The sequence below is a fragment of the Gopherus flavomarginatus genome, chromosome 13 (genome assembly GCF_025201925.1).
Source record: "Gopherus flavomarginatus isolate rGopFla2 chromosome 13, rGopFla2.mat.asm, whole genome shotgun sequence".
Classification (NCBI taxonomy): domain Eukaryota; kingdom Metazoa; phylum Chordata; order Testudines; family Testudinidae; genus Gopherus; species Gopherus flavomarginatus.
The window spans coordinates 28,609,668-28,634,503 of record NC_066629.1 but is presented as its reverse complement, the minus strand read 5'-3'; the positions used below and the strand labels follow the sequence as shown (position 1 = coordinate 28,634,503).

The 24,836-nt window shown below is 47.8% G+C and overlaps 2 protein-coding genes across 7 annotated transcripts in view; both read right to left on the bottom strand.

Moving 5' to 3' along the window:
* Positions 1-2,856: 2,856 nt before the first annotated feature.
* Positions 2,857-9,906, bottom strand: ATP5MG (ATP synthase membrane subunit g). Its single transcript, XM_050922143.1, has 3 exons — positions 9,761-9,906; positions 5,280-5,440; positions 2,857-3,046 (listed from the first exon to the last, which is right to left on the bottom strand). Exons 1-3 carry the CDS (start codon positions 9,822-9,824, stop codon positions 2,948-2,950), a joined length of 324 nt encoding a protein of 107 aa, XP_050778100.1. The 5' UTR covers positions 9,825-9,906; the 3' UTR covers positions 2,857-2,947.
* Positions 9,907-11,451: 1,545 nt separating this feature from the next.
* Positions 11,452-24,836, bottom strand: part of UBE4A (ubiquitination factor E4A) — a 35,052-nt gene continuing 21,667 nt past the window's right edge. For all 6 annotated transcript variants that reach the window (XM_050922162.1, XM_050922160.1, XM_050922165.1 and 3 more), the window contains 5 exons: positions 18,139-18,313; positions 17,826-18,006; positions 16,561-16,708; positions 14,060-14,217; positions 11,452-12,720 (listed from right to left, as the gene is read on the bottom strand). In XM_050922162.1, the coding sequence (XP_050778119.1) occupies positions 12,582-12,720; positions 14,060-14,217; positions 16,561-16,708; positions 17,826-18,006; positions 18,139-18,313 (801 nt within the window). In that variant the 3' untranslated portion in view covers positions 11,452-12,581. The remainder of the gene's footprint in view (positions 12,721-14,059; positions 14,218-16,560; positions 16,709-17,825; positions 18,007-18,138; positions 18,314-24,836) is intronic.

The following is a 24,836-nucleotide window of genomic DNA, read 5'->3' as shown; positions in this document are numbered from 1 at the left end:
CCAAAGTGTGAAAGGCACACTTCTGCAGTGCTGGCATAGGATGAATAAAGCTTTAAGTGGCTCATGTTACAGAGCAGAATAGATTGCTCTCTCTTACTGGTGGTCTCAGCTTATTCCATCAAGCCTGAGCTCCACCAGACGGTGAGGTATCTGGCTCAGGAATTCTTCATATTAATATGAATGCATTTGATAGGAGGCTTACTCAGTAGTACAGACAGAAAGGTGCCTGGGCCCCATGCTCTCATCTCTAGATAACAGGAGCAGAAATAGTATAAAAGCAGGGTTGGTAAGGAGCCTGGTATTGCTATCATCTCTGAAGCAAGTTAGTTACTGGAAATGCAAAATATCAAATCAAAAGTGGAATGTGTGGTGGGTAAGTACTGGCTACTACACCTTTGTGAAGGGGATCTGCTGAGGTGGTCATTCACTGACTGGCAAATGTTAGACAACCTATTAGATACAAACTGGTTACTAGTGCAAGAATATCAGGGGGTAGCCATATTAGTTTGTATCCACAAAAAACAACGAGTCTGATGTCACCTTAAAGACTAACAGATTCTGAAGAAGTGAGGTTTTTACTCATGAAAACTTATGCCCAAATAAATCTGTTAGTCTTTAAGATGCCAACAGACTCATTGTTTTAGCAAAATACTCTGCAGTATTATACTATCAGTTCAGTGGTGTCAGTCTCCATCCTCCTCCGCTTTCACTAGTGAACTAATGGCAAAAAAGTTGCTTCCTAGAACTGACAAGACCCAAACAACTTCTGGTCATTTAAGATACCAAGGGACTTAAGACTAGGCTTGTTACCAGTGGTATCCTGGCCTAATTCCAACACTTCCTGTTTCAAATGGACGTTCTCCCTTCTATCCAAAATGTCAATGCAATAGAACAGCAGTAACTACAGCTCCTAACTGGCCATAGTTCAGGGGCAGGTGAAGTTAGGTATTTATTCAGAAAGCATAGTGGGGATGTTACATGATAAAATGATAAATGCAAGACTTCCTACTGAAAAAACGTATTTTGACAAAGGCCTATGCTATTGCTGCAGAGACTAGAGTAGAGTAATCTATATACTATTAGCCTAGTATTCCAAGAGATTTCTAATGTCACAAAGGGCAACCGAGCCCAGAGCACTGGAGACTCACCAAGGAGCTGAAAGCAAGACTCAGAAGATCACAGGGCAAGCCAAGAGAGGATTGTAGCAGATTGTAATTCCCTATCAAAATAGCCAGCATAGATGTTTGACTCCAACTCGCTAGCTATGAAACTGCTAGTTTCCAATACATGTAATACCCAGTTTCACAGCAAGCTTAGCGTTGTTGGACACAGAAAAAAGAGCCCCTACTTTTTTTTTTTTTTAAAGTGATGAAGTAGTGGAGCTTACATTCCCACTTCAGCAGAAGTTTGTTGGAAATTTAGTACTTGTTCCCTCTGTCCTTGCTAATGAACTTGTGCTCATGGAGTTATTAGCAGTGTAAGCCAATATCTTCTATTTATGCACAGGTCAGGTGCTAAGCTGTAGAGCCAGCAAACGTTAAGATGAATCATGTTTTTCTATCAATGCTGTAACTTTACAGCCTAGAGATCCTGCTAAAGGAACAGAAGCTATGCTTTGTTCTATGTCTTTACTTTGGAGGAGACTAGATTTTGTCTAGTGAAGCCATGTATTAAGTTATGTAGAGCAGTGGTCTCCAACCTTTTTTGTCTGGCGGGCGCCAGACGACGAGCCATGGAGGACCATGGTGGCGGACGAGCATCCGCTGAAATGTCAACAAGCAGCATGATCCAGAGGAGTCGCCGAAATTCAGCGGCATTTCGGCGGATGCTCGTCCACTGGCCAGTACGCAGGCGCACTTAGATGCACCGGTGGGTGCCATGGCACCCGTGGACACTGCATTGGGGACCCCTGATGTAGAGAAACACTTGTCACCTATCTGACTAGCAGTCATGCCTGGTTGCAGAAGGTTTAATGGGTGATTTTAAGTTGGGCCACTACTAGTCTTGCTAAAAGTAAGATGGAAAAGCAGGTGATTTGTTTTAATAGAAACGATTTTCTATGGCAATATAATTAGTGAAGAATAAATCCCATTAAACAGATAGCGCCATTTCTGCTTAAAGTTATCAAGCATTCTGCCTGATTAAAACTGTTCCTTCTCCCTACATTTTTTTTTTTTATAAAGTTAACCAAATGAGTTAAGATCACACAGGGAGGAAGTTTTGTATTTGTATCTCAGAAAGCCTCTCAGATGAACACAGCAAGACTATCGATTATTGGAGGATTTACACCTACCGGGTTGTGAGGTAAGATTTTAGATTATCATCAAAATAGGCCTCTTTCTTCCAGCTCTTTACATATACCTGACACATTTTAACTCAGCCTGGTAGAATTAAAGAGAATGCTTTATACCATTTGATAAATCTGGGATGCCAAGTTGCAGTCTCATGATTTAAAGCACTGGCTTCTACTGGTTTCCATAACAGCTGCTGCTAAAACCGTCAGAATCAAAGTCAAAAATCCCACTTGCGTGATGCAGATCTGAGGTTCACAATCCCCAGCTATAAAGACTTTAGCAGACCAAACAAAAAGGTTTCATAGCCAGTAGATATTCCCAAGCACTAGTCCTAAATGACCAGAAAAAAAGTTTCAATCCAAGTTAACCTGCTCTGGTAAAAGATTCACATTTTCAAGTGTTATAAGGAAATAGTTATATCCCATTTCCACGTGTGGTAATGCTTGAAGAGGGATGGCCTCCAGGCAGCTAGATACTAACTGATGCTTTCTTCACAGCTGGCAAAGCTAACAGGATGGGGAAAAGCTCACACTGTAAACACCACTAACACAGACCACCACAATTCCACATCATTTCCTGGTTTTATTTTGTCAAATACTGTTACAGACTTAGGGGACAAAGAAGTGAAACATAAGACTACTAAAGATTATTCTTCAAACATTGTATCCAATCAGGCTGCCTCTGCCTATGATCTCACCGATGTAAAACCACATCAGCACCTCTGTGGCCACCAAACCGTTCCTCAGAGCTTCCTGAAAGAAAGAAAGCCACAATTTAGAATGTTTGCTATTGCAGTAACATCTCCCTTTGTTTTGTTAACCATACACAAAGTTTGGTTGTGATGACAAGAAAGCCACCCAAGTTAATGAGATAGCATCTTCAGCTAAAGCTAAGAATGCTATTAACGATTTACTGCCCACCCAAGCAATCATGGTACATACTAATGTGCACTCAAGTCTTAAGTACAGCTTAGCTTTCAGCACCCTTCGAAGAGAAGGTTTTAAAGCAGAAATACTGAAAAGACCATCCAAGTTTTAATGCCAAGCAATATACTAGACCTATGAAATAGCTGTTCAGTACTGGTGGGCAGATCTGGTACCTATTGACTTTTGAATCACGTGAATGGATGTTGAAGAAAAGCCTGCTGCCAAAAGCACATCTATACTCTACAAGAAGTGGTAGGATTAACAAATGAAAAGCTGGTACATTAAAAATGCTATTTAACTCTTAACCTGTAAGTTCTCCAAGTGTTTCACTCCTTAATGACAACAGCTCTATTAGTTTTCATGGCACAAGTCAAAGCTTTTTAAGCTAGGATGCCAGTGGTTCAGCAAGTTCTTGGAAAATATTACCCTGTACTCAAAATACCTGCAGCTCTTAAACTGCATCTGCTAGACTCTAGAGAAACATGCAGAAGTGCGATGCTTCAGGATCATAAGATCAGACCTCTACTTTTTAGCTAATTCTGAAGCAAAGACGACCCATTTTTATTTTAAAAAGTTATTTTGAAGACTGACACCATATAAATGAACAAGGTTTTCAAAATGCTAAGGAATCTTCAGGAAGAGAGATTTAAATGTGAAGAGTTAAAGGGGCATCCATCAGAAGACCCGGACTAATCAATTAAAGAACCAGATCTGCAGCTAATACTTTCAGAGAACTGTTCTTCATTTTGCAGTCCCATTCCCAAGGGAAAGAAGTCTGTTACTGAATTACTCTTCAAAGATCAGGAAAGGGGTATGCTAGTTGGGAAGAGGGCCTAGACATTGCTGGTTGGTTGGACCTTGCTTTATTATTTATATTGCAGAAGTGCCTGGAGGCTAACTCCATCATGCAATACAAGAACAAGGGGACATTCAATGAAACTGAAAAGCAGCAAGTTCAAAACTGATTGAGACAGAACTATTTACATCGATGACATGAATATTCAAATATATAACAGATATTTGCAAGAGTTGGGAAGGGAATAAGGCAATCTTTAAAAATTAAGAGTTAGAAGGAAACTTTCCTTGGGACATAGCTACCCAAGTAGTTTTTTGCACCTTCCTTTTAAGTATCTAGCACTGGTCACCATCAGTGACAGGATACTGGACTAGAAGAACTACTGATCTGATCCAGCCTGTCAATGCCCACATTCCTATTAAGGATAGACTATTTGAGGGGAAAAATGAAGCTATGAGCCTAAGCCAAAAGAGAGTTACAGCCCCTTAGCACAGTGGTTCTCCAACTGGGGTTCGGGACCTCCCAGGGGGTCATGAGGTTTTTACACAGGGAGTTGTGAGCTGTCAGCCTCCACCTCAAACCCTGCTTTGCTGCCAGCCTTCATAGTGTTTTTAATTTATAAGGGATGTCACACTCAGAGGGTTGCTGTGTGAAAGGTGTCACCAGTACAATAGTTGGGGAACCACTGTCTTAGCAGGAACAGAATACAGCCCCACCCCTCCTCACTGCACTGTAGAAGGTAGCAGTGTTCTAAAACTAGCCTTAAACTTTTGGTTGTTATTGCAAAGGTCAAACAGCAATTCCAAACTAGTCAATTATCCAATATCCCTTCATACCACACTACACACTGTGCTGACTATGCTGATATTTTTATCAGAAGGGTGACAGTGCATCCAGAAGTCCCTTTGACAGTAAGGCAGCTGCAGACACTAAGTGGAAAGATCAACATCTGGCCATACTAAAGTGTATATAAAAGCTCACTAGGGAAAAAGCCACCATACGGCAGAAGTAATATCTGTCCAGGCAAACTTTTTTTGTCACAGAATAAGCTCACTGAGAGTGCAAGTTCAGCCTGGCTTTATCAACAATTTGTCTACCAAATTAACTGTTCTGTCCAAATAGCAAGCACAAGTCACTTTCTGGGCTGCTTTTTATGCTGCTAGATATAGCCCAGCTAAAATGTGTTAGCCAGCATGGCTGGAGAAACCCCAAGGGAAACACGCTTCTATTATTCACATCCGTTCTTATTTAGCCTGCAGTTACCTTGACTGTGAGCTGTGCGAGGTGACCAGACTGAAAGCTTTTGACCATAGCTTTCATGCTGTCAATGGCCTTGGGGATCTCAGCAGGGGTTGGAGGAACCAGCTCAACCTTGGCATAGTGCCAAAATGTGGCCAAACGAGGCCTGGAGTAAGTCACAGCAGCTGGAAGAGAAAAATACCAGGATGAATCTACTGGAGGCTAAAAGAAACACACGTGTGGGCTGGACACATATTTATTCATGCATCACATTCATTTACCGCTTTCAGACTGGGTGCATGTTTGGTGAAGAGTCAGAGCTGCTCCTTGGTAATAAGAAGATATTTATTTAATTTTTAAAAATACAGCTCTAAGCAACCATCCCAGTGCTTTGGCTGCCTATTCCATAAATTAAAAACCAAAAGTCAATCACAACATGAACATGAAGGACTGACTATATATATATATATATATGCGCACAGGCGGAGTCAATGCGGGAGCAGCAGCAGTTGATCTAAGTACATCGAATTAAGCTACGTTATTGACGAAGCTGAAGTTGCGTAACTTAGACCAATCCCCACTGTCCCCTCAGCGTAGACCAGTCCTTAGAAAGGGGAAATAAGAATTTAGCTGCATGCTCAGAAAGTTAACAGATCTGGATTCTGGCAGACCAGGTGTGGGATGGTGATTTCAAATATCAAAGACCCCTCACAGAATACCCTGCCGGCAGCTCCCTCATTTATGTTGAGGAAGCTCCAGCTCAAGCACCTCTTCTGATCTCAACTGTGGCAGCACCTCATAAGGAGAGAGGCAGTCTCACAAGTAACAAGGTCCCAAACCTTTTAAGGGTTTTTCGGTGAAAACAAACACCTGGCATTCCACTCCAAAGCTTACCAAAGCCAGGGGAGATTACCGGTCTAATGTGCTCCCAACATCCAACTCCACTTAATCAGGCTGTACACAACATTAAAGCTACAGAACACGTGTATCACAAGGAACTCAGCCATTCAGGAAGCCTGTATGAAAAAATTTAAAATGTGATGACACTAGGTCAGTATCTAGTTCTACCAGCTGGTTATGAATTGTCAATCAATTAGCTACAAATTTAAGTTGCCAGAAAATGATTAGACTAGAAGATCAATATCATCACTGTTCTTTGCCAGCAGAGAGTGTTATGGACTTTAACTAGTAAGAATCAAAGGAGACATTTTAGTTGCTCCTATTCTTAAGATGTCATGCCTCAATATTGGAAGCATGAATAATTAGATGTTAGAATTATACTAGTCAAACCATTTGAATAAGAATGGCCATATTAAGTCAAACAATAGTCCATCTGACCCAGTATCCTATCTCCTGACTGTAGCTAATGCCAAGTGCTTCAGAAGGAATGAACAGAACAAGCAATCATCAAGTGATGCTTGTTGTCTACTCCCAGCTTCTGGCAGTCAGAGGCTAGGGACACCCAAAGCATGAGGCTGCATCCCTGACCATCTTGGCCAATAGCCACTGATGGACTTGTGCTGCCTAACTAGGAAAAGCTTAATAAAATGTGTTTCAACAACTACGTCTCCCCAAAAGCTGCAGAAGTGGTAATGTGAAAACAGTGTTATTGTTTTAATCAATCAGAACTCCTGCAGCATTCTGCACCTAAGACAATATCCCTGCATAGGCTGAGAGCATTTAATCATAAGAGTTTAACTACTGACAGTTATGCTCTATATGGTGCAAAAGAATTAAACATTAGGTAAGCTTCAACCTATGTGGCCTGCAAATTACATCTCTAATACAAGTCTCAGTACACACACTCACACTCTCTCCCTCCTCTATCAGGATAATTAACACTGTGGTGGAAATTCTCCAGTTTCCATAATCACAGCTGAATGAAGTCTTTATTCATGAAGGTAGATGCCATCTTTTGTTTTAGAATAAATGACCTTGAATTCAGCATAAGTTTGACCAAAAAAAAATCTGTATTTTTTAAATTTACAAACAGCATTCTGAGTATAACTGGATACTTGTACATTAGTAATTCAAGAGGGAAACCCATTCTCCAAATTAAACCCAGAATAAAGTGAGTCTCAGAAAAAGAGCAGACACTCTGCATGCACCCAAAAGATCAAAAATTCAGTCTATTAGACCAACTGAGAAAGTGAATTCCAAAGTCAAGGGCCTTTGCAACACTTAAGCCCTTCCACCAAACCCCCACTTTCTTCAACTGCCGTGGTAGTTGTTTTGTGGCACGATCTAGAGTATAGCTAAGGTCTTGAAACCTCAAAAGATGTTCAACCTAGGTCCTAGACTATATAGTTTATGCCCTTTACCCTTCAACAGTGAGGTCATTTTCAGTTGTGGATATTGTGAAGTAGTTTGATACTACGTCAACAGAGCCACTTATTTTAAACTCACAGAAGTAAAAAGTTTTGTTAATGACTACCTCATATTTAATACCCTTAATGTTTCTAGACCCTCAATAGGTCATACCTTTTCTATTTTTGATTCTTCATCAATACACTTCATTTTGATGTTAGAGACATTCTCCCCAGCTGGACAGGCAGATGGCAGTATTTTTAAATGAAAACCTATTACAGAGCAGACCATATATTTCATATGGAAAAGAAGCTCAGCTAATGTAGGCAAAGCTGCATTGTAATTACAAAGCTCTCACCAGCTGAGATATCTACAAGTGGAAAGAGCCAAAAATACAAGATAAAGTGGGTTTCAAGACCATCACGGGGGGCGGGGGGGGAGGAGGAACAAGCTGAATTCTTAAGAGCTGATACAGCTCTTTTATTTAGCAAAAATAAAACTTACACATTTGCTATTAGCAACTCCCTACCCTGATTCCCTATTTCACAGATACCTGTCACATCCATTACGCTCACAGTCCACCACATCATGCACCACACAGCATTTCCCTTATCACTACATCATAACCTCAAATATCAGAGCCCAAGTAGTGCACCCTGTACATCTCAATCTGTCTTCAAAGATACAGGTGTAGGGGGCCAGAGGAAAAGCAGTTTTGATTTGGTTTTATACTGCTGCTCACCACCACAGCATCTGTGCACTTTACATGTAAAATAGGTAATAGCAAAATCCATCACAGACATGTTGGGATCTCTGGTATCTCCCCCTTTGAGGGGGGGGGGGAGTTCTAATTAAAAAAAAATTATATCAGTTTTGTTAATTTACTGTTTTGGTTAAGATTGGTTTATTGCAGGTGATTTGGGATTGATTTCTTTTGGGTAGAAGGAGGATGTTTTGAGGATCCATCTAATGGTGGAAAGGCCTGATTTCTGAAAGTATTAAGCACTCACTCCTCTCAGACTTCAGTGAGACTTACAGGTGCTCAGTATCTCTGGAAATACGGTTATTAAGTGTCTTCCTGATCAATTGCCTCTAACCCCTTTCCCATTACAATTGGAATGTCTTGTTAGACATGGGCCTTATGTTTAGGAGGCTCTCTCTCTCCACCATTTTTGTTTACTTGCCAGTGTGATAAAGTATTAAACTGGAAAAGTATACATAGACCCTACTGCATGACCTTTGGAAGTCACTTCCTATCTGTACCTCAGTTTTCCCATCACTAAAATAGGAAAAATGCCTTCCTTTATAAAACCCTCAGAAGTATTAATCTGAAGGGGAGTTGTGCTTCAGAAGGGTGTTCCTTCATTACAAGGTAATTTCTCTTTATTGTAGATATAAACTTAAATTGGTCTATGGTTAATCTTCCCCACTCCTTAGCGTTTAGTAACTCTACTTACTGCAAATTCAGATTTTATCAGCAGGGAAATCCTACAGAATCTTGCAATAGCCAAGTTTCTTAGTTGTTTACTTCCCCCTTTTCACTGATACTGAATGATATATGAGTATGATATAGCCTCTAGCTACTTAGTGTTCACTTAAAAAGAAAACAGCTCAGCTAAAAAGTAAGAGGCTAAAAGATACAGAGTGAGTCACCTGGACAATTACAAAAATCCATTTCTTGCAGTTGAAGAAAGTAAAATGAAGCAGAGGCCCAGACCTTAAGACGACTGGAATAGGTGGAACAACCCAGTGACAAAGACCATTCAGCCATATCTTCCACGGAAATAACACACGGCGATACACTCACCATCTCACACAGACAACTCAGACCAGGGCCGTGAATGATTAAGTCAAGGCCCCACATTTCCAGATAAAACAACAACACAAAGGTAATAAGCGAAGATGTCAGAGTCCGTTTGAACGCATCTGGCGGTCCGGATGCGGCCCGTGCCGCGGCCAGCTGCTGACCACCCCACGGTAGAGCTTTACCGAGGGGCGGAATCGATGCCAGACCGGACCCCCAGGACCCAGCGTGGGGCGGGGCACAGTCACACTGGCCAACTGGCGGCGCGAAGGTTCACGGTGCGGGCCAGGCCCCTATCTGGGGCCTGAGGCGGGCACGGCCCGCAGCCCCGCGAGCAAGTGTGAGGCGCCGCCCCGCGCCGCCCCGCTCCCGGCTCCGAGCCCCACGCTCTCACCGCTCACTAGCTGCGGGCCCTTGGTGGCGACACGGTGGACCAGCCTCTGGGCGGCCTGGGCCATGGCGGGACCGGCGCGGGGCAGCTGCAGCGCCTGAGGAAGAGGAAGGAGCCGAAGCCTGAATGTCACCTACAACAGGACCCCTGAGGCCCCCTGCGTCAGGGCTGCCCCGCGAGCGCCTAACACCGCCGCCGCTCGCCACACCCCCAGACGGCCCGTGCGCACTCCAGCCCTGCGGGGAGGGGCGGGGCGTTTTGATCAGGCGCCTGCCGAAGCCACCTATCGGCCACGAACGGCTGCTCACGCGCAACGCCAAGCTGGTCTCTTCGAGGGAGCCACAGCGGCGCACGCGCAGAAGCCTCCTGTGGCCGGTTCCTGTCCCTGCCCACGTGCTGGTCCTGCAAAGAGCGCTGCAGCCGACAGGGTTTAGGCTGCCGGCCAGGCCAGCGAGCTAACGCTGGGAGGTGGCTCTTGGTCACACCTCAGCACCTTCTCTGGGACACTGTACGAGTGGTCTTAGAACGGGCTGGCAGGATGCTTGCTGTTAGCTTTCAAAAATGGATTTACCAGAAGTGCTTTTTCTGATGTGCCCAGGGCTGGGGTAGTCAATAGCCAGACCACGGCCAAAGCTGGACTGCCAGATGCTTCTGAATGGCCCCCAAAATCTTTTAATCTCTGGAGTCTGTACCTTGACAAAAAAATAACTGGCTACCCCTGGCCACTGGGATATGATTTGTGTGCATGTCACCAAAGCCAAAACCTATTGGAAGAAAACCCTCTGCCTTGTGCACTGCCAAAAATGCCACTTCTACAAAACTGCTTGTTGGGTTACAACTTTGGGATGAGCTCCTCCTACCAAGGCAGCTTCCAAAACACTTGTCCCCCTCTCAAGGGTACTTGAATAATTTAAGATTAAGTCCTACCATTTTAATGATTTAGCACTCTCAGACGACCCCCCCCCCCAGTTTATTCCCATTTGTGTTCTCAATGGCTCTAAGGCATTTGTAATGAAACTATATCGCAGCCATAGCTAGGTAAACACTTACACCGTGTTTTGTTTTAGGAGAGAAAAATTATAGCAAATCTCACTGACCATCTTGGTGAAGTCCTCTGAACTACAACACTGTTTCTGGGCTGGAGATAGCTGCCACAAAAATCATGTTCCTTATTTTTCTGCCTTGTGCCTGATGCCCTGGATAGTTGTCCCTGTAGTACTCCCTTTCTCCCAGCACAAAACCCCCTCTTCCCACAAGCTGAATAGTAAGCCTTCATCACGCATAACTAACTGACACACACCTGCCCCTCAAGAATAAAATAAACTATTTTTTAGGCTCAAATTCTGGCATTTCTAGGTTTGCATGAGTGCACATAGATATGACCCTCAGCGAAGGAGCCTTATGCTTTAAGGCCTCATCTAGTAGGCTCATCTTAACTGATTCTTTAATGTAACTGGCATCGTAAGCCCAAGCTTTACTCTTGGTTTTCATTATAAAAAATGTCAGCTGTTTCTGCACTCCTTGTTGCAGACATATCCCCAGTAGAAGGGTATGGTTATGACCACAGCTGGGGAAAACTCAGCTTAGTAGTTGTATATAATAACAGAGAAAGTGTCACCAGAGAGAGGAGTTATACCTGCCCCAGATCCCCCATTCAGAACAAGCTCATCTTAAGACCAAATATGCACTTCAAAGAAACTTGAAGCCTGACATTTTTATTGATAAAGCATGTGTCTAAGTATATATACACACTGGATACATATTAACATGCACAAAGTACAGTATAAATGTAGGCAGGATTTATAGTGTACCTGTATGAATATGTACACAGTCTATGCACAGTGCTGTTTCCAACAGGCTCTCAAACCCAGCAGATGGTCATTACTAATTAAGGTTAATTTAAATGTGGAGACTGAACGAACCCCGATTAGAGAACAGCTTGTCCTGTGTGTCTGGATATGTCGAGTTCCTGCATGGTTGCCCCTTAAGCAAAACAGCAGGTAACAGATCATTAGCTGTCCCCAACCGTCAAGTGAGAGGCTTTTCTAAAACCAGTATCATGTTTTTCCAGCATGACCTCCCTAGTCCTAGTGAGAGTTTTGTTATAGCAATGGCTAAATCATCCAACTATCCCCAAGAGATTCAAATCCAACTTCTATATGATCTTCTCAATGTTTTGATTTCAGTGCTGTCCCATTGCAATGTACCATGCTGAACACGAACCCTTGTACACAACCAATATTTACAGACAAAATTGCATAAGAGAACCTCTTCCATCCTCGCAAGCCTCAAATTTAAGAGCTGTTGTGGACAAAGGCATTTTTTTTCACATTAAACATCATATGATAGAACATTACATAGTTTAAACAAGTCCGGAGCCAAAGCAGCAGTAAGAGAGAGAAAACCAGTCGCAAGGAAGAGTTTTTTGGTGGTGGCTGACAGCCACTGAGATGTGTGACATGACAGTCATTAGAAACAGTGAACACTGTGAAGAACAAACAACACAAGAAAATTAACCAGTGGCCAACAGAGCAAGAAGGGACTTAGGATTCCTGGGCTGAGAAGCTGTAGTGCAGTTGAGGTTTCTGATATTATTGAGACGTCTTAACGGAAACAAACAAAAAACAGAAGGGGATAAAAGGAAAGGCGTAAGCAAGAGGCTCCAGGTCTAGTAGCAATGCACTAAATGCAATCTTGGGTACAGAATATATGGTAGCGCTGATTCACAGGTTCTCTGGAGCACCAGCCATCATCGCTGCAAGGGGATTTCACTCTCTTACAAACAAATTATTGTTCACTTGTGTCAGGATGTTTTTTCATTTGTTCATTTCAGTGTGTCCTCCAGCTGCTCCTTCTGCTTTTTCCTCTCTGCAAGCCACTGCTGGATCTTCTCTTTCAGTTCTATGTTTGGTCTGATCTGGTCCATAGTGAGGGGGCTCCGATTAAAAGGATCTGTCTGGTCACTATAAGAAAGAGAGAAAGTCAAGGAGACTAATTTTCTGACAGTACTGTCCTTTGATTAAAAACTAAATGTTATGAAGGCAAGAAACAGGGACCAGAGACAGGCACAGCCCCTGTTCCATCAAGTGAATCAGACCTGCCTGTGGACAATGAGCCCCTAGGTGCAGGGGAGGCTCTATGTTTTTTGCTGCCCCAAGCACGGCAGTAAGGAAGCCTTTGGTGGCGTTTCTGCGGGAGGTCCGCCCCGCTCAAGCAGATTAGGCAGCGGTTCTGCAGGAGGTCCACCCCACTCAAGTGGATTTGGCTGCGGTTCTGCAAGACGTCTGCCGGGCCTGCGCCTTCAGCGTACCCGCCACTGAAACCATGAGACCAGTGGATCTCCCTCAGAAACACTGCCAGAGGCGGCCTGACTACTGTCCTCACAGCGACCAGCAGGCTGCCCCCGCCGTGACTTGCCGCCCTAGGCACGCACTTGCTGTGCTGGTGGCTGGAGCCACCCCTGACTAGGTGTAATCATTAGGCTTCACCCAAAAATCCCCCAGAAGACTGACACTTCTGAAATGACACCATCACTCACACCATTCTCTGTGGTACATTTGAGGCTAAAATTTCAAGGAAAGCAGAACAGGTTCACAATAAGCTTGAGTACCAGATTATACAACAGCACTTTAGAGAGAACTTAAACCACAACCCAGATCCATTAGCAAACCTCTGACTCTTAACACATAGAAGACGATTACTTAGAGACAGACTGAAATGTGCTACTATTTGGATGAAAAAAGCAATCTCCTATACTCATGCTTTATGGGAAGACATTTCTGGATTTTATCTGTACTCACTAAACTGTCAAACCTATTCACTGACTTTTGAATAAACCAGGATGAAGAAACACCTGCAGTTTTCCCAATATTGAAATCACCTTTAAATAAAAAAAAAAAAGTCTTAATAATCTCCCCACCCCACTCCCTTCAATTTGTAGGTCTGAGCATCTCTCATATGCTTTATTCCATTAAAAACACAAGAAACAATCTGGTCTGTGCAAATTTGCACATGGATGCAACTTGCAAGTTTCAGAAAGCTGAATTCCACAGAGTCCAGGGCACACAAACTGCACACAGCTAGATAAATGGTTAGCACTTTAGAGAGACGGATGGATTACAGTCAGTTCCAAACCTAACAACGCTAAGATCCTAGACTCTGGAGCAATTTGGAAAGAATGACTGTCTGCATGCATGGGAATGTCCACTCTGTCTTGCCTGAATCTCTGAGAGCAAAAACACTAACCCCTCCCCACCAAACCCTTAGTGAATCACTAACTCTTCACTCAGACACAATTAATACCTGAGGAGATGCCTGGCTATAGTTGACCTATCCACGGTGACTCGGGAAGATGGCAGCATCACAGGGTCAGACATTAAAGTGCTCATGATAGGATCAAGGAATTCATCACATGCATCTGCATAGGTCTCCTCTTCCTGCTGCTGTCGGTCTGCAAGAGACTGGTAGATACATGCACAGCTATTAACACTAGGTTTTGTGAAGCTTTGTCAAGCAGCTCAAGTTCGCATATTCACAAAGGGGTGGAGCCTAACTATGCATAAAGTCAGGCACTTCTTCTCACTTGCAAAGTACCTGGCAGAATGTGTCCATGCATGTAACTGGATGCTCTACCAAACCTTTTGGTTTGGTTCCAGAGCTCAGATATCAGCATGGCTAAGAAACTGTAGGAACCCAGAAAATATATCACAGGTATGGCATGCAAATAAACACTGGGCACGCAGCTTTGCTTCTGCAAACTCCTGAAGTCTAATGGTTCTTTAACAACTGTAACTATGCAAATTAAAGTATCACCAGAATGTAAATCAGTTCCTGGTTTCAGTTTCAGACACAGCAAAAGCATCAAGAATATAACTATCTATTGGAAGACAGGAATTGCCAGCTTTCCCTTGGCTGGAGAGAAACCTTTTAGAGCAAAATTGGGGGTGGAAGCTTTTAGGAGGAGCATAGCTATCGCTACTGACCCGCATCACGGTTGGAAGAGCATGGCTATCACTACTGCGCAGCATCATGGTTGTAACTTTTCATCAACACCTGTGCTGAAGCTGAGAGTGCCTAGCTCTGAGGGGATTTCCAGAAGCTGTAACAGCATTCAGTCTTGTCTAGGTAGACTAACCTCTTTGCATCAGGTATCACCTTGTATTGGTTTGTAAAGCACCATGCATGTTTACAAAGCTAGGTGCACATATTACAAGCAGGGATGGTATTTTTAACCTATTGCTCAAGTTGCCCAGCACTTCACATAGTAAGACCCTGTTTTCATTGCTTATAACTTGGCCAATCTTGAACGGTTTGGGCTGAAATTTTACATGGCAGGTGTCTGCCTCAGGCTTAATTTATTTTGGAGAATTTCAGCCAAAATAGCTCAGCCATCTTCAAGAATGAAGCTAGGAAAATAAGTTGTTATGCCCATGTTAAAATATTCCAGCAAACGTTTCTTTTAAAAGCTCAAGCACAACCACACTTTGGAGAGGGGACTTGAAATTTGGCAAGGGGCTGGCCTGTGTATCAGGGAGGTGCCTTTTGCCATCCTGGTGAGAACCTGCTCACATTCGGCCTTGGGAAAAAACTACAGTTTATATATGCTCATTAGAGACGTCTTAGATATTAGCAACTAAATTCCCAGAATATTCTGTCTGCACTGGGCATGCTATAGCCTGGGTCTGATCAGGAATTTGCTCAAAACTGTGGCTCTAAGCTGCTGTGGGCTGTGCAAGGTTTGGGCATGGGAAGGAAGAGGAGAGAGTCTGTCTCTCCTGTGTACACAGGCTACATCTGCACAGAAATAAAAGACCCACAGCATGGATGGCCAAGGTCAGCTGGCTCAGGCTATGGGGCTAAAAATTGCTGTGTAGATGTTGAGGCTCAGACTGGAGCCCAAACTCTGGAATCCTCCCGCTCACTGGGTCCCAGAACCCTGGGGCCGCCCAGAGGGGGGGGGGGAAGTAGGGCAGTTTGCCCCAGGCCCCACAGAGGCCCCCACAAGAATATAGTATTGTATAGTATTGCAACTTTTTTTTTTTTTTAATGGAAGAGGCCCCTGAAATTGCTTTGCCCCGGGCCCCCTGAATCCTCTGGGCAGCCCCGCCAGAACCTGGGCTCCAGCCCAAGCCCAAACGTCTGCACAATGATTTTTCAGGTCTGCGAGCCTAAGTCAGCTGACCCCAGCCAGACATGTGCCTTTTATCCCTGTGTCCAAATAGCCTCAATGACCCTGCTGCTGCTGCCCAGGCAGTGAGCAAGAGGAAGCTGCCTAGTCTGAATGCAAAGGGGGACAAGAGATAGACCCTGTAGAGGTGGGGGAAGCAGACTGACACAAGGAGGATGGGGAGACAGACTGGAGGGGAGAGGGAAGCTGGGAGTCAGGGTGTGGGAGGAGACTGGGACTGGCTGACCAAGAGGACTGGAAACCAATGGATGGGGGAAAACAGGAGATGAATCTGACAAGAAGCCAGGATGCACAGCAGTGGGGAGAAGTGGGACTACCAGGGCAAAGAAACTGCAAAATGGAATCCCGGGACAGAACGACACTGTGAATGGATGAGGAGCCCTGGGAGGTATACTGGGACAGGGAGCCAGAGTGAGACTGAAGAATGTGAGTGGGTGCTGGGGGGAATCACAATTGAAGGCAAGGGGAGAAGGAGAGAGATAAATCAGATAAGGAGGTGAGGGGCACATTCAAGAACTTTCATAGTAAAATATTAATAGAGAACTCTGCTTAGAGGGACTATCGATAAAGGGATGAAATCACCAACACTGTCCTCCTCCTCTCTTACTCCTCTCACCTTGATCCGCTCAGCCAGGTTACTGAAAGCCACTATCATGTTGCCAGGCTTATTGATTTTCTTTAGGACTCTGACTGTCTGAGCAAACAGAGTCGGCGAATAGGAGCGCCCATCCTTGGGCACCGTGGCACAGAAATTCTCTTCATCGCTGAACCCCAATTGCAAAAAGAAAGAGAATGTAAGAGTTGACATTTGTGAAAAGGGGAGTGATTTGCTAGGCTGCAGTCACAACAGGGGGAGGGATAGCTCAGTGGTTTGAGCATTGGCCTGCTAAACCCAGGGTTGTGAGTTCAGTCCTTGAGATAGGGTCACCTAAGGATCTGGGGCAAAAATCAGTACTTGGCCCTGCCAATGAAGGCAGAGGGCTGGACTCGATGACCTTTCAAGGTCCTTTCCAGTTCTACGAGATAGGTATATCTACAATTATTATTATTATAACAGCTGAATTGCTTCAGTAAACATATACAGGAGATGGCAAAGTGAAAGAACAACAACTGTAACAGCTAAGTCATTTCTTCTAGCTAGTCTCCACACTGGGATAGGCTTTACACTAGCTACAACCATATTTAAAGACTCTGCTACTGCTGCCAGGGGTGTAGGTGTTTCCTCTGGCTAGTGTGGATGGTTTGGGGGTGAGGGTGTGTTTTAAAACACTATTATAAAATGTGTTATATCCTACCAGGGACAAGGAGCCAGTGTATAGCATAGCTTGACTACCATTATTTTCAAAAAAAGACAAAATGAATAAATAAATAAATCACAACATACAAAAATCACCACACGACACACTGGCCAGGGGACTGTGAGACAACTCTGCTAACCACCACCATGTTTAAACATGATTACAGCCAGCAGAGTTCAGCTCCCAGTGTAAACAGAACTACATATATCACATGAAATGGCATTATATTGGCCAGATTTCCTAGAGAGAAGTCTGCTATACTTAATATACAGACTCTCTATTATTCGGAGTCCCTCTTTAAAGTCTTAAAGATTTATTTGCTCAGATGAGGGGCGGTTGTTTAAAAACAAGTTTCAGAACCCAAAATAATTATTTCTGGTTGGATTTATGCTGACTGCAATTAACTCAGGATAGAATTGGCCCTCAGCAGTATCCCGCTAATGGAGTTACCAGGATAAATAATACCAGATAAATACCACAAATGATTTTTCTTTGCCACCCCAGCAACATGAATCCATTGTGTAGTGGGGTCCTATTTCTCCAGGACTGCTGCCCCACTGCAGCTTCTCACACCCTCACATACCCAAGGTTTAAGTAGATGTTGCAGATGTCAGAAACAAGCTGCTGAGGTTTGAAGTCAAACTCGCTGAAATCCTTGACTTTTAACGCTCCCATTTTAGGACCAACCAGGTGCTGCAGGAAGTAGTTCAGCATGGAGATGATGCGCTCAGCAAGGAAAGGGTGCACAAACAGGGATTTAATCTCTGCAACAGAAGCCAACAGCTCTCTGAGCATCAAAATAAATCAACCCTTCTGCATCAACCCCTAAAACCAGGAAAGCTCTCCCAACCACTGCCACTCTCCAATTTCCAGCCAGCAGGATTTGCCGTCCATACCCGAGGTCAGAAAGGCCAGGGTTCCGATGGTTTCATTGGACATGATGTTGTGGAAGCGAGCCAGCTGACCAAACATTTGCAGACTGGACTCCTTCTCCCGACGAGCCTCCTGGGACAGGTTGTCCCACTCACCACGGTCCTTCTCTATCTGCTGAACTTTTATTTTACTGAGGTACTGTAAAAATAAAGCAGAGGAAGTGACAATGGTCTACTTAGTAAACCTGGCAAGCTTGGAATGCTTTCATCGCCACTCAGATGGGAAATCATTCCACGAGGTCAGTAGGTCTCGGGAAGTCTCATAGAAGGCAGATGTGCACATCAGAGAAACATAACTACAAAATTAGCAACCTCAGGAAAGAGGGCCTGGGTTGAACTGGACCACGGAGGCACTCCTCTCTTTCCCTCAGGGTAGGCTGAAGTCCCTTGACAGAGCAGTTTTGGGGAAGTCTTAACTGCTGCAGCCTGTGATCAGTGTGGCTTGTAGATAAACAGAGGATTTAAGTCTAAGTACTTTCAATTAGGTATTTGTCAACAGCACCAATTACACAAATAAACCAAAACCAAGAAAGGAAATAAATTAACCCAGAGTATCAGTTGAAGTTCTGGGTGCCAGGCACAACAGAACCCAATTTACAGACTGGGCCTCTCCTCCGCCATGTCAGCACAAGTTCTCACGAGCTTCCTACTACCAGCAGAAGCGCTGACTGATCGATTCCAAAGAGAGTTTAGTTCACTGTGGCTAAAGAAGAGATCAGCAACAATTACACGGGGCCTCAAAAATGATCAGGGAAACGAGGAGAGAAAAACTGGTTGGTAGGTGGGTGGAGGAGGACTGAGCAAAGAGTGCAGCAGATTAATTAAGGATTCCATTTCTTGGGGTTAAGTAACATTCAACCATAACACTGAAGTAAAAGACGGTTACTCACCTTTGTAACTGTTGTTCTTCGAGATGTGTTGCTCACATCCATTCCAGGTAGGTGTGCGCGCCGCGCGTGCACGTTCGTCGGAAACTTTTTACCCTAGCAACTCCAGTGGGCCGGCAGGTCGCCCCCTAGAGTGGCGCCGCCATGGCGCCCAATATATATCCCTGCCGGCCCACCCACTCCTCGGTTCCTTCTTGCCGGCTACTCCGACAGTGGGGAAGGAGGGCGGGTGTGGAATGGATGTGAGCAACACATCTCGAAGAACAACAGTTACAAAGGTGAGTAACCGTCTTTTCTTCTTTGAGTGATTGCTCACATCCATTCCAGGTAGGTGAATCCCAAGCCATACCTAGGCGGTGGGGTCGCAGTGAGAAGTCGCGGCATGGAGCACTGCAGATCCGAAGGCCGCATCCTCTCTTGACTGCTGGACCAGGGCGTAGTGGGAAGCGAAGGTGTGGACCGATGACCAGGTCGCTGCCCGACAGATTTCCTGGATGGGCACACGGGCGAGGAAAGCCAGCGACGACGCCTGCGCCCTGGTAGAATGCGCAGTCACACGGCCCGTAGGAACATGGGCCAGCTCATAGCAGGTCCTGATACAGGACGTTACCCAAGAGGATAACCTCTGCGAGGAGATAGGAAGCCCCTTCATGCGGTCCGCTACCGCCACGAAAAGTTGGGGGGATTTGCGGAACGGTTTGGTCCTCTCCACATAGAACGCGAGAGCCCTACGGACGTCAAGCGAGTGGAGCTGTTGCTCCCTGCCTGAAGAGTGAGGTTTCGGGAAAAAAACCGGGAGGAATATCTCTTGGTTGATGTGGAAGGTCGAGACAACCTTGGGGAGAAAGGCAGGGTGTGGCCTCAGCTGCACCTTATCTTTGTGGAAGACTGTATACGGGGGGTCTACCACGAGAGCCCGGAGTTCCGACACCCGCCTAGCTGAGGTGATAGCTACTAGAAAAGCAGTCTTCCAAGAGAGATAGAGTAGGGAGCAAGTAGCTAACGGCTCAAAGGGGGGCCCCATGAGCCGAGATAACACCAGGTTAAGATCCCAGGTTGGGGCAGGGAGACGGACGTTAGGGTATAAACGTTCCAGCCCCTTCAGGAATCTAGTCACCGTCGGGTGGGAAAAAACGGAGCGGCCATCCCCACCCGGGTGAAAGGTGGAGATAGCTGCCAGGTGGACCCGCAAGGACGATATCGCCAGGCCCTGTTGTTTGAGGGACCAAACATAGTCTAAGATATTGGCCACCGAAACTTCCATAGGGCGGAGACCTTTCTCCACGCACCAACAGGAGAAACGCTTCCACTTGGCCGAGTATGTCGCTCTAGTGGAAGGCTTCCTGCTGCCCAGAAGTACCTCCCGTACCGGGGTGGAGCAGCGCAGTTCAGAACCGGTCAGCCACGCAGGAGCCACGCCGCTAGGTGCAGCGACTGCAGGTCCGGGTGACAGAGAGACCCGTGTTCCTGGGTAATCAGGTCCGAGTGAAGGGGCAGGGGAACTGGGTCGGCTATGGCCAGGTCCAGCAGCATGGGGTACCAATGTTGCCTGGGCCACGCCGGGGCTACCATGATCACGCGAGCCCTGTCCCTGCGCACCTTCAGAAGGACCCTGTGGACCAGTGGGAACGGGGGAAAAGCGTAGTACAAGTGGGTCGTCCACGGAATAAGGAAGGCATCCGCTATAGACCCGGGCTCCCTGCCCTGAAAGGAGCAGAACGCCTGGCACTTCTTGTTCCCCCCGGACGCGAAGAGGTCCACACGGGGATAACCCCACCTCTGGAAAATTGCGAGGGCGACGTCCGGGCGAAGGGACCACTCGTGTGACAGGAAGGATCTGCTCAGGCGATCCACCAGCGTGTTCAGTACTCCGGGGAGGAAGGAAGCCGTGAGGTGAATGGAGTGGGCTACACAAAAGTCCCATAGTCGCATCGCCTCGTGACATAGGGGAGAGGATCTGGTGCCGCTCTGCTTGTTGATATAGTACATGGTCGTCGTGTTGTCGGTAAACACCGCGACACAACGACCTCGAAGCTGGTGACAGAACGTTTGACAAGCAAGGCGGACCGCTCTCAACTCCCGCATGTTGATGTGCAGCTTCACCTCCTGCGGGGACCACAGGCCCTGTGTTCTCAGGGTTCCCAGGTGGGCCCCCCCAGCCGAGATCTGAGGCATCCGTTGTTAGGGACACCGAAGGCTGAGGTGGGTGGAAAGGGAGCCCCGCACACACTACGGACTGGTCTAGCCACCAGCTGAGAGAATCTAACACCCCCTGGGGGATTGTGATCAGCATGTCTAGTGGTTGCCTTGCCGGCCGGTAATGTGCGATGAGCCACAACTGGAGGGGCCTCATGCGGAGCCGAGCATAACCGGTCACAAACGTGCATGCTGCCATGTGGCCTAACAGGGTTAGACATGTCCGTATTGATGTCAAGGGGGCTGCCCGCAATCGCTGAACGATCGCCGACAATGCCTGGAACCTCGGTAACGGCAGAAGAGCCCTGGCCACGGTGGAGTCCAGGACGGCCCTGATGAACTCCACCCTCTGCGTGGGGAGCAGGGTGGATTTGTCTATATTGATCATGAGGCCCAAGGTAGCAAACAGGCCGGTGATCTTGCGGACGTGGCTGCAAACCTGTAGCTCCGACGTGCCCCGAATTAACCAATCGTCCAGGTAAGGGAACACGTGGATACGACTGCGCCGGAGATGTGCCACAACGACTGCCATGCATTTTGTAAATACCCTCGGGGCCGTAGAAAGGCCAAATGGGAGGACTGCAAATTGATAGTGAAGGCGGCCCACCATGAATCGAAGGAAACGTCTGTGGTGCGGCCAAATGGCAATGTGAAAATAAGCGTCCTGCATGTCGAGGGCGGCGTACCAGTCTCCCGGATCCAGGGATGGGATAATGGTCCCCAGGGATACCATGCGGAACTTCAACTTCACTAGGTATTTGTTGAGCTCTCGCAGGTCGAGGATAGGCCTGAGGCCTCCCTTGGCCTTGGGGATCAGAAAGTAGCGGGAATAAAACCCCTTGCCTTTCTCGTTTTCGGGAACCGCCTCTATAGCTCCTTTGTTGAGGAGCGTCTGTACCTCCTGTCGAAGGAACTGCTCGTGAGAGGGGTCCCTGAAGAGGGACGAGGAAGGGGGGCGGGAAGGAGGAAACGATATAAACTGCAGGCGGTATCCCGTCTACACCGTGCGCAAGACCCAGCAGTCCGATGTTATTTGGGTCCACGCCGGGAGGAAAAACGAAAGGCGGTTGGAAAACGGGGGGGAAGGATCCGTGGGGGAAAACTGTTACTGCGCCCTCGGGCGCACCTTCAAAACGAAGGCTTGGGTCCAGGCGGGGGCTTAGAGGAGCTTTGATTCTGCCCCCCCGGTTCCCCGAATGCCTACGCCTTCCATTCCTGCCACGGCGCCTATTGAGGTCCTGCCGTTGGCAGAACTGGGGGTATGGCCTGCGCTGCTGTTGCTGCTGTGGCTGGAAGGGTCTGCGCTGCGTTCCCGGCGTGTGCATCCCGAGGGAGCGCATAATGACCCGATTGTCTTTGAGACTCTTAAGTCTGGGGTCTGTCTTTTCCGAAAACAGGCCCTGGCCTTCGAACGGGAGGTCCTGGATGGTATATTGGAGCTCCGGTGGAAGGCCAGAGACCTGAAGCCAGGAGATACGGCGCATCGTTACCCCCGAGGCGAGGGTGCGGGCAGCCGAGTCTGCAGCGTCCAAAGAAGCTTGCAACGAGGTTCGTGCAACCTTCTTGCCCTCGTCCAGAATGGCCGCAAATTCTTGGCGGGCCTCCTGTGGCAGCAGCTCTTTGAATTTGTCCGCTGCCACCCACGAGTTAAAAGCGTATCTGCTGAGCAGGGCTTGTTGGTTTGAAACCCTGAGCTGAAGGGCCCCAGCTGAGTAGACCTTGCGGCCAAGGAGGTCCATACGTCTGGCCTCCTTGGATTTGGGGGCTGGAGCTTCCTGCCCATGACGCTCCCTCTCGTTCACCGACTGCACCACCAGGGAACACGGTGTCGGGTGGACGTGGAGGTACTCATAGCCCTTGGAGGGGGCCATGTACTCCCTCTCGACGCCCCTCGCTGTAGGGGGGATGGAGGCCGGTGACTGCCAGATTGTATTGGCGTTGGCCTGGATCGTCCTAATGAAAGGTAGAGCGACCCTGGTGGGAGCATCAGACGAGAGGATGGTGACGATAGGGTCCTCGATCTCAGAGACCTCCTCGGCTTGCAGGCTCAGATTCTGAGCTACTCGCCTAAGGAGGTCTTGGTGCGCCCTGAGATCCAGCGGAGGAGGGCTACTGGAAGAGGTGCCAGCCACCGCTTCATCAGGGGAGGAGGATGAGGAGACCCCCGGCAAGAAAGTGTCCAGTGGGGGGTCTCCCTCAGCCCTCGCCTCTGTCTCAGGAGCAAGAGCAGGGTCTTGCTGCTTGGATCCTTCCTCTCCATCCGGGGAGGGAGGGGGGCGAGACAACGAAGCCTCCGGCACCCTGTGCTCCGTCGTTGCAGGCCTAGCAGGAAGCTGTTGGGGGCCCTGGGCTTGATGGTATGCCCAGGGGGTCCAAAACCCCCACTGCTGCGGACCTTGGTCCTGTTGCGGAGGGTCTTGAAATAATGCCGCCTGCCTGTCGGTGCCCAGCGCATACACGCTGTCTGCTTGAGAAGACACCGACGGCTGCCTAGAAGGCCATGGCGGGGCCGACCCCGGCTGGTAAGGGTCTGCACGGGTCGGCACCGAAGATCTTCTCGGTGCCGGGGATCGGTACCGGGAGTCATAGCGGTGCCGGGATCGGGACCGGGTTCTGTCTCGGTGCCGGGATCTGGAACGGTACCGGCCGCTGCTTCGGTGCCGGGATCGGGACCTGCCACCGGCACGGTGCCGGGAGGTCGACCGGGACCGGGACCTGCCACCAGCTCGGTGCCGGGAGGTCGACCGGCGCGGCGAGTGATGGCGGGACTGGCTCCTGGAGTCACGGTGCCAGTATCGACGGCTGGAGTCAGACCGCGACCGTCTGGAGGTCGATCGGTGCCGCGAGTGCGACCGGTACCGCCGAGGGGAGCGGTGCCGGGACTGCGAGCGGCGGCGGGATCTCGAGCAACCATGGCGTCGGGACCTGGATCGCGAGCGTGAGTCCCGAGACGGTGCCGTCATCATGGGCTTGCCTCTAGATGCGACCCGCACCGGAGGTACCGGGGGTGGCAGCTGAGTAGACTCAGTTAGGGCGATAAGGTCCCGTGCCGAGGCGAAGGTCTCCGGCGTGGATGGGACCAATAGCTCAACCCCAGATCTTATGGGGGAGCTTGGCGGCACCGGACTCGACGGACCCACCGGGCCCGGAGTCGACGGTGCCGGTGGTGCCGCGGCCGATGTCGATGCCGGGCGCTCCAATCGGGTCTGCCTGGCTGGAGTAGCAGACGCTGACGGTCTCGCCTCTGCACCCGGTGCCGGGGAGTCTTCCCGGTGCCGGTGCAATCCGGTGCCGGCGCCAAGATCACGGCCTGTGAAGCTGCCGGGTCAAGTGCCGCCTCCATGAGGAGAGTCCTGAGTCTTTGGTCTCTCTCCTTCTTTGTCCTGGGCTTAAAAGCCTTGCAGATGCGGCACTTGTCCGACCTGTGCGATTCCCCCAGGCACTTCAGACACGCATCGTGGGGGTCGCTGGTAGGCATAGGCTTCTTACAGGCCGCACACTGCTTAAAGCCCGGCGAACCAGGCATGAGCCCGGTGCCGGGTGCCGGGAAGGGCTACAGCCCAGACCCGCGAACAACTA

Coding starts and splice junctions, on each gene's coding strand:
- ATP5MG (XM_050922143.1), bottom strand. CDS start 9,824: ATGGCCCAGGCCGCCCAGAGGCTGGTCCACCGTGTCGCCACCAAGGGC. Junction 5,441..9,760: donor GGGCCCGCAGCTAGTGAGCG/GTGAGAGCGTGG, acceptor TTTCTCTTCCAG/CTGCTGTGACTTACTCCAGG. Junction 3,047..5,279: donor TCGCACAGCTCACAGTCAAG/GTAACTGCAGGC, acceptor TCTTTCTTTCAG/GAAGCTCTGAGGAACGGTTT.